Here is a 19,442-nt window from a genome sequence, read left to right as displayed (position 1 = left end):
ACTTTTTCACATAACCAGAATGACTATACTGCCCAGTCCCAATAGTGCCACAGGTTGACCAGGCTGTGGAGGCATTCTCTGGTACTGTGGGAGGAAGTTTACAGAGACACAACTAGTTGGGGAAAATTTCAGCACCACCTAATAAACCCAAGAGAAGTTCTCACATGTGAGCTGTGCCCCAAGTGTCCACAGCATTGTTTGTGATGGGAACAAGTTAAACATCAATCAAACAGACAGAGGAGCGGAGACAGTAGTATGAGGGAATATTTATAGCAGTCTAAACAAATGGTGTGAGGGGGAGTGTTGACTTTTTCTACTCTGCCATGGAATTGACTCAAAAACAAGCAAAACTAATTTACTATTTAGGAATTATGTGGTATAATTCTAGAACAAGGGTTGGCCTGGAGCTTTCTTTGGTATGAAGTTTTACTGGGACACAGACATGTCCATTTGCTTGTGACACAGACATGTCCATTTGCTTGTGTGTTATCTGGTCACGCTTACAGTACAACAGAAGAACTGAACACTTGTAATGAAGTTATACGGCCCTCAGAGCTTAAAATATTTACTATTTGGCCCTTTATAGAGAAAGTTTGCTGATCCCTGCCTTACCGGAAAGGCAGGGAGTGATTAACCAATCCTTGTGACCTCCACGGACACAGAGCAATGTGATGAGAGAAGACTTGTAACATTCTCAAGTAAGAAATCCTCTTTTTCTTTCTTTCTTTTTTTTTTTTTTTTTTTTTTTTTAAATTTAGAGAGAAAGTGGCTGTGAGCACAGGTGGGAGGGGCAGAGGGAGAGAGAATCTCAAGCAGACTTCCTGCTGAGCATAGAGCCCAACATATGCTCAATCTCTCAACCCTGAGATCATGGCCTGAGCAGAAATTTGGAGTTGGGTGCTTAACCACCTGTGCTACCCAGGTGCTCCCAGAAATTATTATTATTATTATTATTATTATTATTTTAGATTTTATTTATTTATTTGTCAGAGACAGAGGGAGAGAGAGCGAGCGAGCACAGGCAGACAGAGAGGCAGGCAGAGGGAGAAGCAGGCTCCCCGCCGAGCAAGGAGCCCGATGTGGGACTCGATCCCAGGACCCTGGGATCATGACCTGAGCCGAAGGCAGCTGCTTAACCAACTGAGCCACCCAGGTGTCCCCAGAAATTATTTCTTAAGAAAGGTGGGCATGCCAGGGCACCTGGGTGGCTCAGCCAGTTAAAATTCTGTCTTTGGCTCAGGTCATGATCTCAGTCAGGGTCCTGGGATCAAGCACCAGTCAGGCACCCTGATCGGTGGGGAGCTTGCTTCTCTCTCTTTCTGCCTCTCCCCATGCTGTGCTCTCTCTCTCTAATACAAACAAATAAAATCTTAAAAAAAAAATGGGTGGGAGGGACACAGAATTCTAGTATTATTATCCCTTAAAGTGTACACACGTTTTATATGCTTTTTTGTTTGTATGATATAGTCTGCAGTTTAAACATATTTTTTAAATTATTTATTTATTTATTTGAGAGAGAGAGAGAGAGAGAGAGAGAGAGAGCATGAGCCCAGCGGGGGCGGGGGGTGGCGACAGGGTGGGGGAATAGACTCCCCACTGAACATGGAACCCAACTCAGGACTTGATCCCAGGACCCTGAGATCAAGACCTAAGCTGAAGGCAGAAGCATAACCGACTGAGCCACTCAGGTGTCCCAATTTAAACATATTTTTAAGAGGAAAGAGATTGCTCCTGATTCTAGCAGTCACTGCTTTGGGTATCAAGGACACTGGAATTCTACGATTTATGTCCTACATCTGTATCTGATACCGGCTCTGTCATTATCTTGCTTTGTGCAGAGAAGGAAGTTCTTCTAACCTTTTGAAGCAACATACTTTCCAAGAATAGCTTTCTACCTTAAGATTCTAGTCCTCCCAGGGACTAGAACATGTCTTAGCATTTGAAAAGACAGGCACAAATCACAGAGTCTAACCACCCTACTGTGCAGAATCCCCTTAACAATGTCTTATACAAGTGGCCTCCCCCTTTGCTTTAGCACATGCTGGGAGGAAGGCTGGGGCCACAAATAGCTTACCTGTGGTTGTGGAATTCCCACCAGGACCACGTGCTCTCATATCCTGCTTCCAAATCACCCTCTTCAATTTCTGACCACTCTCAGCAGCCCCATGTTGAAAGGGACTTGACTATCATTTCATCTGGACCTGGCTGTGGTGTGAAGGCTGTGCTTGGATGCATCTGGGATCCAGGCCTGTGTGTAGCCATGGGGACCACATATGGACACATCAAGAGTCCATGCACTTCTCCATGTGACCCTCACTCTCTTCAGTGCTAATGGTCAGATAATCTCTTTTATCTTAGAATAAAATTTCTGCCCTTCTAGCCTCTCCCATGGGTTCCCGTTTGGCTTTCTGGTGTATCACAAAACACGTCCCTCATTCACAAGACATTATAAATGTTTGCATCTCCTCTTAGTAAAGTGTAATGTTCAACTTACCTGTAGAGATCTGGGATCAGCTTGTCCTCGTACCGATTACACAGGTTGTTGAGAAGTTGCTCATGCTGGCCAAAGAGGCGGATGTAATTGGAGGCAGGGAAAGGCTCTTTCGAAAGGCACGTGATGGTTTCCACCATTTTATACTTGTTGATATGTATCCGGAAGTAAGTCCCATTTTTTGCATTACCAGTTACTATTTCTAAACCCTGGTGGCGGGGGGTATGTGTGTGAGGGAAATCAGAAAAAAAAAAAATTAGAAACATTTCTGGACTTTGGGAACTTTATCATAGCAATTTATTTTTCATATATAACACACAGGTTGCATCTTATCACACATCGCAAATGACAGCAATAGATATTGACTAAACTCAACAGAAGCTAACCCTGTGTCTGTAACCACATACCGGACTTAATGACTAAATGTTCCTTGGGATATTTTAAACTGTGATTGCATTGTTCCACGTTTCTAAATCAGTTGCTAGGTTACAACCAGGTTCTCTGCTATTCAATACCTTGCACAGATAATACAAGGAACTGGGTTTATTCTCTTCTGTGAGGTGTGTTAAGACTGTTAATTTTAAAAAATTTTTTCACAGCCCCATTTTGAGAAAAACCTCCTAGTCTCTGGTGATCAGAAAAAATTTCAGGTTTTTTTTAAAAGAAGTTTCTGTAAGTAAAAGAAACAAGTGAAAGGTGATTCCCTGCCAGTTAGGTTTGAGGAGGGTCAGCTGTGTGGTCAGGTCCATTCCCAGGAAGAAGGTTCAAGTTCATGGGCAGGAAGTACACAGGTACATGCTGCGGGCTACTTTTTAGTTCATAAGTTGTCAAAGGTGAAGATGCATAGCTTTGTGTCTCCTAGAAGCTGGCTAAAACTGCTGCATGAACCCACATGAAAAGGGAATATGCTGCCTGATAAATCCCATGTCACGATCCCTTTTTCTATTTCAGCCCCTAATGGCTATGGACCTACCAACTGGAGACATGCTCCCCACCAGCTCAGGCAACCAAACTGAGAACCATCGGTGGAAAAACATGGGGTTCTGTTGGTGGCAGATGAACCTGCACTTTGCCCCTAGACTCTGAACTTAGTACAGTTACATTCAATAAAGCTTTCCTGAGAGCATATAGATTTAAGCTTTTGCTCTGCACTTAAATGTGGCATTTTAGAAATCCAAGGCGAGTTGGACTACACTGATCTCAAACATTTACTTAGTCCTGGACATCCCTGGGGATTTTGTCTAAACAAGGACACATGGTTTAACCAAATTTTTAAATAAATTGAAACAACTGGTGGGTATTTGGGCATCATGTGGCAAAGCCCTGGGGAGGAATCCGCCAAAGGAAAGGGCATACAGTGACATATACCGGAGGGATGTCAGGTAAACCCTGGGCCAACCCCACATAGATGTGTGAAATTGGGTATCTAAGGGTCAGGGGGAGAGCAGATATATAGCTTAGGAAAGGGGTTGGGTGTGGCACCTCAAGGTAGGTGCCGGTCATCCATCACTCACAAGATGGTTGGATACAGACAGGAAATCTACCTCCATAGCAATGCAGAAGGCATCAGCTAACAGGACAATGGGACATCCACACAATGGGATGCAACACGTCCAACAAAAATCATTGGTAAACTATATTCCACATCAGGAAAATACGTTTACAGTACATTTGATACTATATAAGTATAGTATCAAAATTTGTATAACTTATACAGTATCATTCTATTTTTATAAACATACATGGTATCATTCTATTGTTTTACTGTCAACACTTTAACACACTGTTCAAATGGTCAATCTGTGGTTGACAGACAGGGTCACTCACTCTTAGTGTTTCTCTTTCTGCTCATTTGACTATCTGTTGTTTCTATTTTTAAAAAATGACTATCATTTTTGGGGCGCCTGGGTGGCTCAGTGGGTTAAAGCCTCTGCCTTCGGCTCAGGTCATGATCCCAGGGTCCTGGGATTGAGCCCCGCATCGGGTTCTCTGCTCAGCGGGGAGCCTGATTCCTCCTCTCTCTGCCTGCCTCTCTGCCTACTTGTCATCTCTGTCAAACAAATAAAATCTTTTTAAAAAATGACTACCATTTCTAACATGATAAAAAGTTATTTTTAAGTACAGTGGCTGTGCTGTGGCAGGGAATCAGACAGGGAGAGAGAGAAAGAAAAATGAAACAAAGTAGAAGGAGCAGGAGAGAATGAAGGAAAGAGGGAAAGAGGGACCCTGGGAAGGAAGGATTTGGGTGTGGAAGGGTGGGGCTCGTCTGGACTCCAGAAGAGTCTCAAAAAAGCCAGACCCCGAGCCACTGGCTGTGGACTGCCGGCTCTCCTTATCTGTATCTGATTATCCCCTCACGCTCTGCTCCTGATGCAAGTTACTTCCCTAGTTCTAGATGGTCCCACAGACTTTATTCCATCAGGTGTGTTTCCTCACGTCTTGACTTCTCAGACTAAATAGCAAACACCTCCCAAAGTAGAACGTGTGACATCACAGGGTCAGCTTTACCTGGCAGCCCACTGGAACAAAGGCTATTTCTGAATTAAATACACTTGGAGCTATGAGAGTGAAGAATGTGCCAGCCATGTGTGTTCCTAAGATTAAATACAAAACTAAAGACCCTCTGAGTTTGGCACTCACAGCTTTAGGCTTAGACTCCCTTCCACCCCAGGGGTGGAAGGCCACCTTTATTCTCAGGAGGGGTGCCTAGGTGGAAAGTCAAGTGAGTCTCTGAGGAGAGGCTTCTCCCTGGCTTCAGGGGTAGGGCAGCTGGGGGTTCCAGGAGAAAGGTCACTGACAACAACTCCATAGATTTAGTACCAGGTTTCCTCAGGGCTCACTGGAGGGCAGAGTCCACAATCCTACAAGGTCTTGTGGGATTTAAAATTTCTTTAAGCTGAAGGATTAAGGAAAGGAACCCAGGCATCAAAGGGGCATACTTTGTGATCCACCCATATGATGGACTTGGACTTTGCAAAGCATTTCACTTCTGCTCAGGAGGACTCTTTGTTTAGAGAGACTGATTTGGACAAGGCCAACCACCTCAACACAAGGGCCACAGTAACTTAGTTGGTGGCATCTTGACATGTGTTTGCAGAGCTGGGCCACGTTGTTCCACAGAAGGGGGATACGGTCAGCATCGCTTTCAATGATTTGTTATCATGCTATCTGTTGGGAGTTGTTTGGTCTTACTTTTTGATTTAAAGATTGAATGACAATCTTTGGGTGGCCTCTGTGTTTTCACACATTAATCTATGAGGGCTTTAAGAGGGCAGAAAATGGCCATATTGTAGTGGGAAAAAAAAAATGACCATGCTGTGCTACGAGAGCCAATCTCAACTACAGAAATAATTTTGTCCATTTTAATGAGATCTGGCACTGTGTTAGCATAACCAGGGGGCTGTTCTGGGAATGGGGAACACATCGAAATATTTTGCATTGACATTAAAGACAAGTCACCTACAGATGGATCTCTCAGACTACAAATTACTCTGAGAGGACCAGGCAGTCTTATCTGAATTTCCTAGGTCATTCCTAGGTGCAGTTACTGACAGGCTAGGAAAATACAGTGAAGTCCAGAATTCTTCCCGCCTATCATCACAGAAAATCGCTCCATAAAATAATGGCTTGGGGCAACTTCCAGCCCTGCCACTCCATAAGGGATTTTGAGGGAATGATGATGATTTCATACACTTTCCAATTCTGTGGGATGTGTCTAGTTGCTTGCTTTATTTTAAGTATATAAGTAAATCATTAGGAAATGTGGATTTTTTTTTTTTTAATGTGGATCTTGAATTTAAGATTTTGGCAGAGTCACTGGTTCTGGTGTAGTACTTTTCCCCCTTCCTTTTCCTTTTTTCCTGAATACAATTATCCTTTTGCGTTCCTTTATGATTTTGACAAAGGTTGGAAAATGGCTGTAGAATTCATGCCAAATGGAAGATACAGGAGTAGTCAGACTTGGTATGCAAGAAATTAAGTCCCCAGCTCTCATGATGAACACACAATTTTAAATTTGATGGTATCCAAGGCAGAATTTGTTGTGACAAATTTCTTTATTCCATGGTGTATAAGCCAACAAAGCATGTGGACTGGAATCTGTAAATTAGTTTATTATGTAGGGGTCCCCTTTCTTCTTTTTGTCAGGTTACCTCTCAGAGAGCTCATGAATTACTAAAGTGTCTTCTTACTTAAAGATTCCAATTAGTGAGTGCTATAAAAGTCTGATAAAATTCATCTGCTCTATATTTATTGGAAGAATAGCGATTCAGTTTCTCTTATGAAATATTGTTCAATGGGCTCCATTCTCAATCAATTGGTTTTATTTAGGTAACTGCCTGACCATTTTGGCAACAATTTTACTTAATCAAATTAATTCCAACCCTAAAAGATTGCCATGGAACCATCCTACATTTTTTTTTCTTGGAGAATAAAATGGGAAAAAAAAATCTGTTTAGATCTTCTGTACTAATTAAAGAGGAGGCCCACCTGGCAAAATGGTTAATTAAAGTCAGGGGTCCTGTTCAAATACTGTCATAGCACCAGCCAAAGAATCTATTTAAGTTGCATTCTTATTAAAACTCATTATCTTAAAAAAAAAAAAAAGGCCCTTTTTAAGGGGTCCTTATTAAAAACCTTCTCTGACTTTATTCAGAGAGAGGGCCAGGAGTTCATAAATAAATGACACCACATGCAGGAAATCACACAGTGTCCTTGAAGAATCTGGCTCTGTCTGAAACCAAGTTCAATATTTTCTAGCTCTTGAACGTAATATTTGGGTCCAATTATTTATCTCTGATGACCAAAGTGCTCAGCCCCTGAACACAACATCTGGGCTTCATCCTATGTAACGCCTCATGTCATTGGCAGCAGACTGTATTTTTGAAAGATGACCACAATGACGTCCCCAATCCCACATACTCACCTGCAATATGACCTTGACATTGAGAGACCTCTGTGTACTCTCTTCATGGTGTTGGAGGCTGTGACTGCTCCAATAGATGGTTGGGAAAGGGACACTATGTGACTATGAAGGATGGGTCATAAGAGGCACTGCAGCTCCACTTGCACTCAGAGCCCTGAGCCATCACACAAGAAGACTGACCCCTCTGGGGCTGCCATGCCGTGAGGAAGCCCAGGTGACCAGGATAGCACAGGTGGCATGCTCTGGTTAGCACTCCCTGTGACTGAATAATTTCAGCCCAGGTGAGTACAAGCCTTCATAGGATCCACCCACTGAGTCACAATTAATCTTCCAGTCTTCCCAGATGAGGCTCTAGATATTGTGGGGCAGGGAGACAAGCCATTCCCACCGACTGTGCCCTGTCCTAATTCCTGACCCACAGAATCTGTGAGCAGAACCAAATGGCCGTTTCATGTTGCTAAGTTTTGTTACACAGCAATAGACACCAGAACACTATTCCTCTATGATCTTTCCTTTATTTGCAAGAAAATCTGTAATCAGACCATGTATACAGGATATACCTAGAACAATCTGAGAGAAGCATAAGAGAAATAAGTTTTAAATACATAGCTTCTATCCTTCCCCTACAAGAATCACGTTTCATTATTTATCTGGACCTATAATTGACAACAACATCCACCATGGACTAGTTACCTGTTTTGTTCCTTAAAGGCACTGTTACAATATATGTAATCCCTGATAGAACCAGAAATACAAAGAAGCTGGTAACTTGTTCTATGTCCAGAGGAAATACACAGAAGGGTGGGGATTCTTATTTCCTTTCTAGGTGAGAGGCGAATAGCCTGTGCCGTTTTGAGTCTGCCTCCCTAGAAGGATCTTTCCAACAGCTTCTACTTACATCTCATTGGCCAAAACCTACCACAGGGCTAACACTATTTCAAGGAAATCTGGGAAATGTGTTTCTTTTACATTGGTCAGCCTGTTAACTCTTAAAAATATTCAGGATAAAGAAAATAGGCAACTTACAGTGTCTGCCTCACTGACAAAAAAGCAAACATGACAAACACCCGTTCGGTACCATCTGCCAGAGGATCTAATCTGAGGAGGTTGCCTATTGACCAACCACACTGTGTCCTTTCTAGTTACCTTGAACCCAGGGGGGATCCTACCCCACAGCTTCTGCTTTTCCTGGATGGCCCTTCTGGGGTAATTCAGGCAGGGAGGGAGAACAATGGGTTCTGGATGACATCCCAGACCCTGAACAATGTATTTGTACAATGCCGCAAAGGGGGTTAGTTATCTATTGGTGCATCACAGATTACCTCAAAAGTTAGCGACTTACTGTCCTTCCGCAGGTGAATGGATAAATAATTTGTGTTCCAACCAGACAATGGAATATTATTCAGCACTAAAAAGAAATTCCCTCTCAAGCCATAAAAAGACGTGGAGGAAACCAAGGCACATTACTAAGTGAAAGCGGCAATCTGAAATCATACTGTATGATTCCAACTATATGACATTCTAGAAAATGAAAAACTATGGAGACTGTGAAAAGATCAGTGGTTGCAGGGGTTTGTGTGGAGGAGTAAATGAAACAGGCAGAGAACATGGGAATTTTAGAGCTACAAAACTCCCCTGTATGATGCTGTAATGGCAGACACATCATTATACATTTGCCCAAACCCATAGAATATTTAACACCAAGAGTGAACTCTGAAGTAAACTGTAGACCTTGGGTGACAGTGAGGTGTTGATTTAAGTTTTATCCATTGTGTAACCACATCCAGAGTGTAGCCACTCTGGTGGGGGTGCTAATCACCAAAGAGGTTCTGTGTAAATGGAGATGGGGGTACATGGGAAGTCTTGGTACTTTCCTCTCAATTTTGCTATGAACATAAAGCTGCTCTAAAAAATAGTGTTTTTAAAAAACACTATCTTAAAACAATGATAAACTATTACCTCAATGTTTGGAAGTCAGAAATTAGGAGCAGTTTAGCTGGGAAGACTCTGCCTCAAGTTCTCCTATAAGTTTATAGCAAGATGTCTGCTGGGGCCACATCATCTGAATCCTTGACTGGGGCTGGAGAATCCACATCCAAGGCAGCTCCCTCACATGACTGACAAGTTGCTAATGGCTGGTCAGGAATCCTCAATTCCTTACAACACTAGCTTCTCCAATGGGTGGGCTGGGGTCCTTACAACATGGCAGTAAGTGATCCAGGAGGGTGCAAGTTAGAGCTGTAGTATCTCTCATGACTTAGCCTTGAAAGTCACACACTGGGCGCCTGGGTGGCTCAGTGGGTTAAGCCGCTGCCTTCGGCTCAGATCATGATCTCAGGGTCCTGGGATTGAGTCCTGCATTGGGCTCTCTGCTCGGTAGGGAGCCTGCTTCCTCCTCTCTCTCTCTCTGCCTGCCTCTCTGCCTACTTGTGATTTCTCTCTGTCAAATAAATAAATAAAATCTTAAAAAAAAAAAAAAAGAAAGTTACACACTGTCATTTCTCCAATATCCTGTTGGCTACATAGGTCAGCCCTATTTCGTGTGTGAGGGGACCACACAAGGGCCAGAATCATGGGACCATCTTGAGAGCTGGCTACCACAGTGGTTTTTCTGATGGAACAGTACATTATACTAAAGACTCTGAATAGAGAATTTCATCACCGCATAAACAAAGTATTATATTTGAAAGTAAAATGAAATTCAGGGATAATACTTACAAAATTAGGCTGGGCCATTTGTACCTCTAAGGGAGTTGGAATGGCAGGTTTGGCAATATGCAGATAATGGTAAGACCCAGGAAGAATGCCTCCTACAGGAAATGGCAAATTTTCCAGATTTTAATTTAGTTGTTAATGAAGTGGTAACAGAGTTTATTTATCTGTATATAGCACATAGGACATAGGATAAACAGAGATGCCTACCATAGTGTATGTTACTCAATCTATCCCCCTAAAGTATAGTATTAGCAAGAAACTCCCTGAGATTGATGTTATTTAACAAAATAAATGTGAATGTGTCATCATACCCCAGCAATGTCCCAGGAAGATGTGCCAAACTAATCCTGTGTATCCTGTGATTTCCCATAACCCCTAGCACTCTAATCTATGCCTGTCCAAGACAGACTAAGACATACAGAGACCTTAAATGTTGCAGTGATATTCCCATACCCTGTCACTCTTTCATTATATAACCAAAATATTAAAGGGGATGTTATTAAAGAAAATCAACAAAGTTCTTATTCAATCCTTTAAGAAACTATCATTTTGAAATTCTTACTATTTCTAGCTTGTCCCATAGTATGAGCTTGATCTAACTCTGGTCTTTCACACCCATCCCTTTTTTTCCCCCATAGCTACCACCTTTCCTAAATTCTCAATCCAAAGTGAGACACAGAGGAGGATCTGTCAGAATTCATTTAGTTAGGTAGAAAATGACAAGGACTGGTATGTACGGCTTGTGTCTCTTTATCTCATGTTCTGTTTACTGGATTAGGGTCAATGGATACACTAGGGGGTCCATGGATGGCTTCTGAGGTTGGTCTATCAACCTCCTGGAAATGAACTTACAGTTTCATAAATAGCATTTTGTGGTGGAAGGTCCACAATATTCAAAGACACTACTTTCAGTGATATTTCTCATCAGTCAAACACGAAAAAATCCTGTATTACTCATATGATGATCTCCTTAGGGGTCAATATGGCTTAGGGGATGGAAGTAGACTGTTTTTACAGTTGTGAATTGTTTGGTTTATTCATATAGATAAAAGGCCAAGGCCTGGGGTACTTGGAATGGTCTCCTTATCTCTGAGCTTATAGTGGGAACAAAAATTTGGCAAGATGTCAGGCATTGTCCCACTAACCAGCTGTGAATAACCTTTGGGCAAGTTACTGATTGTTCCCAGTCTCTCTTTATGTATCTGTAAAATGGGGACCACAGTTATGGTGTGATCCATACTACATGCTCAAAATACCAAGGACCACAATAAAATGCCAGGTCATTAATAAATGTTTAAAAATGAGACTGAGCCCTTCTCTGTCTCTGTGCAAACCCACTGAGACAGAGGAATCTCCTCACCAAGCCTAAGGGAAACATGGAGGGCGGCCCTAAGCACTGATCCAGATCCAATGGGTAGCTTCATCAGAGGGAAGAAGGTGGCCTACTACACACCTTGGATCTTGGCTCCCTTGTACATGGGGATGAGTCGGTCAAGATCAGCCGGTGGCTCAGTCACAGGTTCAAGGGTTGGGTCAAAGAGAGTGAGCATAGCTGCTGCCAGCTGGAAGCCAATTTCTTTGGAACTAAAGTTGCTATGAGTCCACTCATTTGAGTAATATTTATTGGAGAATTTGGTGAGGGAGCCAGCAGCTCTGATGGCTATGTCATTGGTGTGGAAGTTGGTATCAATCACAAGTCGGCCATCATAGACAAGACATGCATCATTCAGTGCTTTAAATGTTTCATAATCCACATTCTTCTCACAGAAGCTGAAGAACATCTACAAAGCAAAAACTTATGTTATTACTCAGTTATCACTCTTCATTCACTGTCAAGAGTGTGAATGGTCTGCAGAGCCCCTTATTATTAGGGGCATACAAAAAACCAAACCAAACCAGCAACAACATTTAATCTACTAAAATGTCATAATGGTATGGGGTGTGTGTGTGTGTGTGTGTGTGTGTGTGTGTATGGAGAGAGAGACAGAGAGAAAGACAGAGGGCAAGAGCCTGTCTTTGGTATGAAGAACAAATTAAGATACCTAATATCACTCTTTTTTGTAATCACTCAATTTAGACATCCATGAAGAGAAGAATGCCAGGTGATGGAGTATATCTCAGAAAAGTAATTTTTTCCCCCTATAAGGAAGTTGACATCCATAAAGACTACTTTCCCCTCATTTGCCTACATTTTTAATAGCTCTATCTCAGCCTTCCATTTTCCTTTTCCTGTGTCTGACACTTAAGTCTCTCTAGGTTCCCTCCTGGGGTCACCTCATTCTGTCTCAAGTCTTTAGAGTGCCTCATTCCTGCCTTTTTAAGCCCAGAAAGCCCACCCTTGAAGAATGGTCCTGAGAGAACGAGAGCCTCATCAGCTTCAGTTCTACCAGGTCTGGTCTCCTGCCTTGCCCTAGCATGGATGGTCAGGCAGTAAATATTTATAGTGTGCCTCCCTATGAAAGGCACTGTGCCATAGAAGGGCCCAAAACACACCTGCATACTCCTTAGAAGTGACCTGTATGCCCCCTCTATTTTCTGCCCAAATTTCAATGCTATCTTGTGCTTAGCTGGATATCTTCTTCCATAGTGATGCTGAAAGTCATTAAGGTAGTCCAAGTTAGATGTTTTTAAGTCTTCACTTGTCGTTGAAATAGTTTAGTCATTTTTATCTTTACCTAAATATAGTTTGCCACCTTATTAAAAGTCTGCTAAAAAATGAACTAATGACACGGTTCCTCATTCTTACTGACAGACATTATGCTCCCTGCTTCCTTCACATGCCTGTTTATGCACCTCACTCACCTATTACGTACAGACATTGGCTGTCTTGGGCCAGAGATACTTCTCTTCCATATCCTTTCTCTGTGCCCATGAATGGTGCATGAAAGATGAATGATCCTGCAGTAGCCACAGGTCATGGGTGACTATATACATTTAAATCCAAATTAATTAAAATTAAACAAAATTTAAAATCCCAACCCTCAATTGTAGTACCTCTTTCAAATGCCAAAAGCTATAGGTGGCTAGTGGCTGCCATACTGGACAGCACAGACATAGACCATTTCTATCGGTTCTATTGGACAATGTCAGACACGGATCTATCATCTCTGTGATGTCCTTTGTTCTCCCTCAGGAAGCTCCTAGGGCCATTGCCCTTTTCCCTGTTTCTATTCCTTCAGCTACCTAACCTTACCCCAGTTACATCCTAGGCAGCTTCCTCAAGTCTCTTTAGAACTTGTTCTGTTTTATAACACTTACTCAGTGACCACAGGAAAATACATCTTTCCAAGTTTTTCTCTGACTCTGGATCTATCTGTCTCTCTACTCCTCTTTTTTCTCTCTTCCACTCTGTTCCCATCATTATAAAAATAGTTCTCCTAGTCATATAATAATATGGAAAGCCATTTGATTTGAATTGAAATTATACATGAAAAAGAGTACCATCAACCTCTTGAGCCCCTGAAAATACTCAGGAGCCCCCTTCAGCATCCCCACAAACATTCTTCTACCTATCCAGTTTTTTCCCAATTAAACCCACTTTTAATTAAGTTGCATGTTAAATATATTATCTCTTATTTACCCAGATTTTAAAGATTATTGGTACTGCAATTGTATTATATTGTTTTGGTGTAAGCATTCACAAATTAGTCACACTGGGAATTACATAGGAGTTTGTGAACCAGACTAAAAACTGAATAAGCAAGTCTAACACAATTCGAGGGAACATATATTCTAAGTTACAAACCTCTCAATGCAACTCATGTACTCCTTTAATGTCAACTTAACATTACAATACTGGATAAAAATACGAAGTAGAAATATCTGGCCACACTGATGTTGTTCTGAATGAATATTTAAGGGTACTTGTGTTTATAATTCTGATTAGGGAGAACAAAACTCCCTAGTTAGCAGATCAGGAGTCAGTGATTTGATAAACCTCATACATTATGCATTTACACAAACTTCCCATGTTAGGCCCAAGAATATCTTGGTGAAAAGGATAAACACGGAGTTTATAATCTAATTGGAGAGATGGACACCAACAAAGTCACCCCCTTGACAAGGATTTCAGACTGTGATAAATGCTGTATAGAAAAAGGAGATAGCTGGTTGGAGGCTGGAGCATCTGGGGAGCACCCAGGAGGCACTACCACTGGGTAGAAGGAAGCAAGGTATTGACATGAGTTCAAAATACCAGCTCAAGAGTTCTGTTTCTGGTATAATGATATAATCCTCTCAGACTAATCCTCTAACTGATATAACTATAAATTCTGGTCAAAGTACAAAAACTACTACCCAAAGATTTCAATGAGCATTTAAAAGGATATAGATGGTGTAGGGCAGTAGACACTTGGAACAATGATCAGAAGGAGGATAATTTTCCTCATTTTGGTGGAAAGAGGATGGACTATAGTCACTTTTATGCTAGCAGAAGAATAAAGATAGTAGAGGAAAGAGTCAGTGAACTTGAAGTAACATCCATAGAAATCACTTAATGTGAAGAATAGAGAGAGAAGATACAAAGAGATTAAAACAAATGAATAGGGCCTTAAGGACTCATGCAACAATAAGAAAAAGTCTAACAGATGTTATTAGAGTTCCAGAAGGGGACTCTCGAGGAGGAGAGGAAAGAAGAATGAAGCAAGAAATAATAACCAAGACCTTGCTGAAATTTAGCAGAAGTTATAAGTGCATGGATTCAAGAAGCTCAGTGAATGAACTCCAAACAAGAGAAATTCAAGAAAAACCATGCTTTGAGACAAAATAAACACAGAACCCCCATAGCATCAAGCTGCTGGAAACTGAAGATAACGAGAAAATTCTGAAAGCATCCAGGGGGAAATGATACATTAAATACAGGGAAACAATGGTTTGAATGATGACAGATTTCTTAAATCAAAATTTTCTATGTCAGAAGATGATGGAAATGCTGAAAGGAAGAAAAAAAAAAACCTCTCAGGCCATGATTCTATATGCATTGGAAATATCTTTCAAGGACAATGGCAAAATAAAGACATTTTCAGAAAGAGGAAAGCTAGAGAATCCATTGCCAGCTGACTTGCAATTGTATGTACTCTAGAAGGCATTCAGGGTAAAAGGAAATTATATTGGATGGAAATCTGGATCTTCAGAAATGAAGACAGAACAATAAAATTGGAAAATACCTGGGTAAGCATAAAAGTCTGCTTTTCTTCTTAAATTTTTAAAAATATGTATGACTGTTTATAACAAAATTTATACTTTTGTTGGTTTTTCAGTGTGTGTAGACACATGTCAAATGTATCTACATGAAAAAGCTATCCAGAAAGTGGGGAGAAGGGACCTGTACGGTTGCAAGGTTTTTATATTTTATGTGAAATGGCACAATACTTTTATTTATTTATTTATTTTGACACACACACAGAGAGAGAGAAAGAGAGAGAGAGCAAGAGAGGGAATACACACAGGGGGAGTAGGAGAGAGAGAGAAGCAGGCTTCCCATTGAACAGAGGGCCAGGGACAGAGCTCGATCCCAGGACCTCAGGATCATGACCTGAGTTTAAGACAGATGGTTAATGACTGAGCCACCCAGACACCCCTGAAATGGTACAATATTAACTCTAACTAGATGTAAAAGATTACTGATATATATTATAATCCATAGAGCAGCTGCTAAAAAATAAAATAAGATATACACCAGAGGCCAACTGAAATAGAGAACTAAAAAAATACTCTAATTTTTAGAAAGGAGGCAAAGGGGAATAGAATAACAAAAAACAAAGGAGACAAACAATAAACCAATACCAAAATGGCAGACCTAAATCTAACCACATAAATAATTACATTAACTATTTGTGGTGTAAACACTTTAATTAAAATGCAGAAGGACTAGAAAAGCATGGGGTAGGCAGATTTCTAAGCTGGTCCCCAAGATTCCCATCTCTCCCTTGGATTGTAAGCATGAACTGGGACTGTGATAAGATGATCACCCCCATGATTAGGGGGTGTTCTATGGCATAGCTGATTTTAAGATATGCTCTGTGGGTCTGACCTAATCAGGTGAACCCTTTAATAGACATATAGCTGACTTTAAGATATGCTCTGTGGGTCTGACCTAATCAGGTGAACCCTTTAATAGACACCAGGCTTTTCCTGAAGAAGATCTAAAGTGTGAGAGGGATGTGACAAGAGAGAGACTCTCCATTGCTGGTTTGAAGGTGGAAGAAGCCATGTGGCAAGGAATGCGGATGGCCTTTCAGAATGGAGAGTGGACCTTGCCTGAGCAGCAAGGAAACAGGGACCTCCCGTCCTCAGCTGCAATAAACCAAATCCAAGCTCCAGATAGAGCGCAGCGTGGTGGACACCTTGATTTCAGCCTTGAGAATCCCTGAGCAGAGAAGCCAGTTACACTGTTGACTTCCAACCTGCAGAGCTATGAGCTAACAAATGGATGCTGCTTTGTCAAACTTGTTACGGCAGCAACAAAAATGTTAACAAAATCTACTTTATGATACCTTGAGAGGCACTTTAGATATAAGGACATGGTAAGTAAATAGATGGAAAAAAATAAACCATGCAAACAGTAAATATAAGAAATAGCAGATAAAGTGAACTTTAAAATAAGGGATATTTGGGGTGCCTCGGTGGCTCCGTTAAGCATCTGCCTTTAGCGCAGGTCATGATCCCAGGGTCCTGGGATTGCACCCTGCATTGGGCTTCCTGTTTGGCAGGAATCCTGTTTCTCCCTCTCCAGCTTCCCCTGCTTGTGTTCCCTCTCTTACTGTATCTCTCTCTCTGTCAAATAAAAAAATATATATATTTTTTAAAATAAGGGATATTATCAGAGTTAAAGGAGCACATTTCATAATGATAAAAAGCATAGTTAATGAGGCAGATATGACAATTAGAAATGTTCATGTTCTTAATAACAGAGCCTCAAAAAGAGCAAAAATTAACAGAAGGGAGAAGCAGAAAAATCCCACAACAGTAGTAAGAGGTTTTAATATCTCTCTTGGCAATCGATAGAACTAGACCATAAATATCAGTAAAGACAAAGAAGATCCAAACATCACCGCCAACCACATGGAACTAATTGTTACTTTTACACGTGGAATCACTATGTTGTACACCTGAAACTAATGCAGCATCATTGTGTGTCAACCATATTTCAATTTAAAAAATTGTTATTCACACTATATCCAACAGTGGCAAACTATATATTCTTTATATGTTCACAAGGTTAGTCCATATGCTTGGACATAAAACAAGTCTAAATAAACCATAAAGGACTAAAATCATACAGAATATGTCTCTGACCACAATGATATTAAATTAAAAATCAACAAAAATATGACATCTAAGAATCACACACTTATGGATAATCCGAGGGTCACAGAAGAAATCATAGGGAGATTAGAAAATTTTTTTGAGCCAAATGATAATGAATACTCAACATATTAAAACTTGTGGGATACAGCTAACACAGAAGAAATTAGCTTTAAATGTGTATAGAAATAATGGCTTAAGGTTCTACCTTAAGGAACTAGGAAAAGGGCAAAGTAAATCCAAAGCAAGCAGAAGGAAATAATTGTTAAAAGCAGAAATCAATGAAAAGAGAAAACTGACAGACAAGAGGAAATTAATAGACTTGAAAGCTGGTTCTTTAAAAAAGGTCAATAAAATCAGCAAACATCTAGCTAGACAGAAAACTTCAAGTTCTGTGTCTCTCTTCTCTCTCTCTCATCAGCTGGACAGGGAGAGATTGAACACAAATCTCTAATACCAGAAATGAAACACAGGCTATGGTACACATTTTAGACTTTAAATAGATAATATAAGAGTATATGAACAACTTAGTGCCAATACTTAACCAATTTAAGTGAAATGGACAAATTTCTTGAAAAATACAATATACCAAAATTGACATATGAAGAAGCAGAAAATCTGAGTAGCCTTAGAGCTATTGAAGAAATTGAATTCATCAAAAACCTTCCCACAACGTAAACTCCAGGCCCAGATGGTTTCACTGGTGAATTCTATCAAACACTTGAGGAAGAAATAATACCAGTCTTACACAATTTTTTTCAGAAAACAGAGGAGGAGGAAACATTGCCTAAATTATTTTATAAAGCCAGCATAGCCCAAATAATGAAAACTTATAAGGACATTACACAAAACCAGGAAATTAACCAAGGAAAATTACACAAAACTAGGGGAAAAAAGGATGAAGAACCCTCATGAATATAGTTGTAAAATAGTTTCAAAAGCTCTTTAAACATTAGCAAATCAAATTCAATATAAAGAAGGATAATATATCATGAATGACTAGGGTTTATTACAGAAATGTAAGGTTAGCTGAACATTCTGAAACTCAATCCATGTAATTCACCCTATCAACATCACTAAGGAGAAAAGAATATGATCTTTTTTAATAGACATGAAAATAATTTGACAGAATTCAATAACTATTCATGATAAATCTTTTGAGGCAAACTAAGAATGAAAGTTTACTTTCTTAGTCAGATAAAAGGGCACCAAAGAAAACCACACAGATAACCTCATATAAAGGGGTGAATGTCTAAAAGTTTTCTTTTGAGATATGGAAAAAGGCAGGAAGTTCCATTTCTTACTTGCAGATGGTATATTTATGTATCTAGAAAGCAATTACTAGAACTAATAAGTGAATTTAGCAAACGTCTCAGGATACAATGTTTATATACAAAATCTACTGTATTTCATATACTAGTAGCAACAGTTGGAAAACAAAATTTTACAAACCGACTTGCAAAGGCTCAGATACTGTGCAAAGGGAGATATATACCAATGCTCAATAAGCACATGAGAAGATGCCCAAACTCAGTAATCATCAGGAACTCACAAATTAAAATCACAATGATTTTATATACAATGATTTTATATATATATATATATATATATATATACACATACATCATATCATACCCACTAGAATGGCTAAAATTAGAAAGACGGATAATAGCAAGTGCTAATAAGACTATAGAGCTACTGAAACTCTCATACATTGCTGGTAGAAATATGAAATGATACAGCTACTTTAGAAAACAGTATGGTGGCTTCTTTAAAAGGCAAACATTCACTGACCATATGACCTAGCCATTCTTTGGATGTATAGCTACGAGAAGTGAAAATATGTCTACACAAAGATGTGCACAAGGATGTGCATAGCAACTGAATGAATAAACCAAATGTGATAGAGACATGCAATGGAATACTACTTAGCAATGAAAAGGAGCAAACGAATGCTACATGGAATAATACGGATGGATCTCAATACCATTATGCTGAGTGACAGGA

General features: G+C 40.3%; 1 protein-coding gene across 5 annotated transcripts in view; it reads right to left on the bottom strand.

The window, feature by feature from the left end:
* Window positions 1-19,442, bottom strand: part of CFAP61 (cilia and flagella associated protein 61) — a 296,197-nt gene that overhangs the window by 60,288 nt on the left and 216,467 nt on the right. For all 5 annotated transcript variants that reach the window (XM_059134156.1, XM_059134153.1, XM_059134154.1 and 2 more), the window contains 3 exons: window positions 11,584-11,911; window positions 10,134-10,225; window positions 2,495-2,700 (listed from right to left, as the gene is read on the bottom strand). In XM_059134156.1, coding sequence (XP_058990139.1) covers window positions 2,495-2,700; window positions 10,134-10,225; window positions 11,584-11,911 — 626 coding nt within the window. The remainder of the gene's footprint in view (window positions 1-2,494; window positions 2,701-10,133; window positions 10,226-11,583; window positions 11,912-19,442) is intronic.

Source organism: Mustela lutreola, chromosome 9 (assembly GCF_030435805.1).
Source record: "Mustela lutreola isolate mMusLut2 chromosome 9, mMusLut2.pri, whole genome shotgun sequence".
NCBI lineage: Eukaryota > Metazoa > Chordata > Mammalia > Carnivora > Mustelidae > Mustela > Mustela lutreola.
This window is presented reverse-complemented; position numbering and strand designations above follow the sequence as displayed.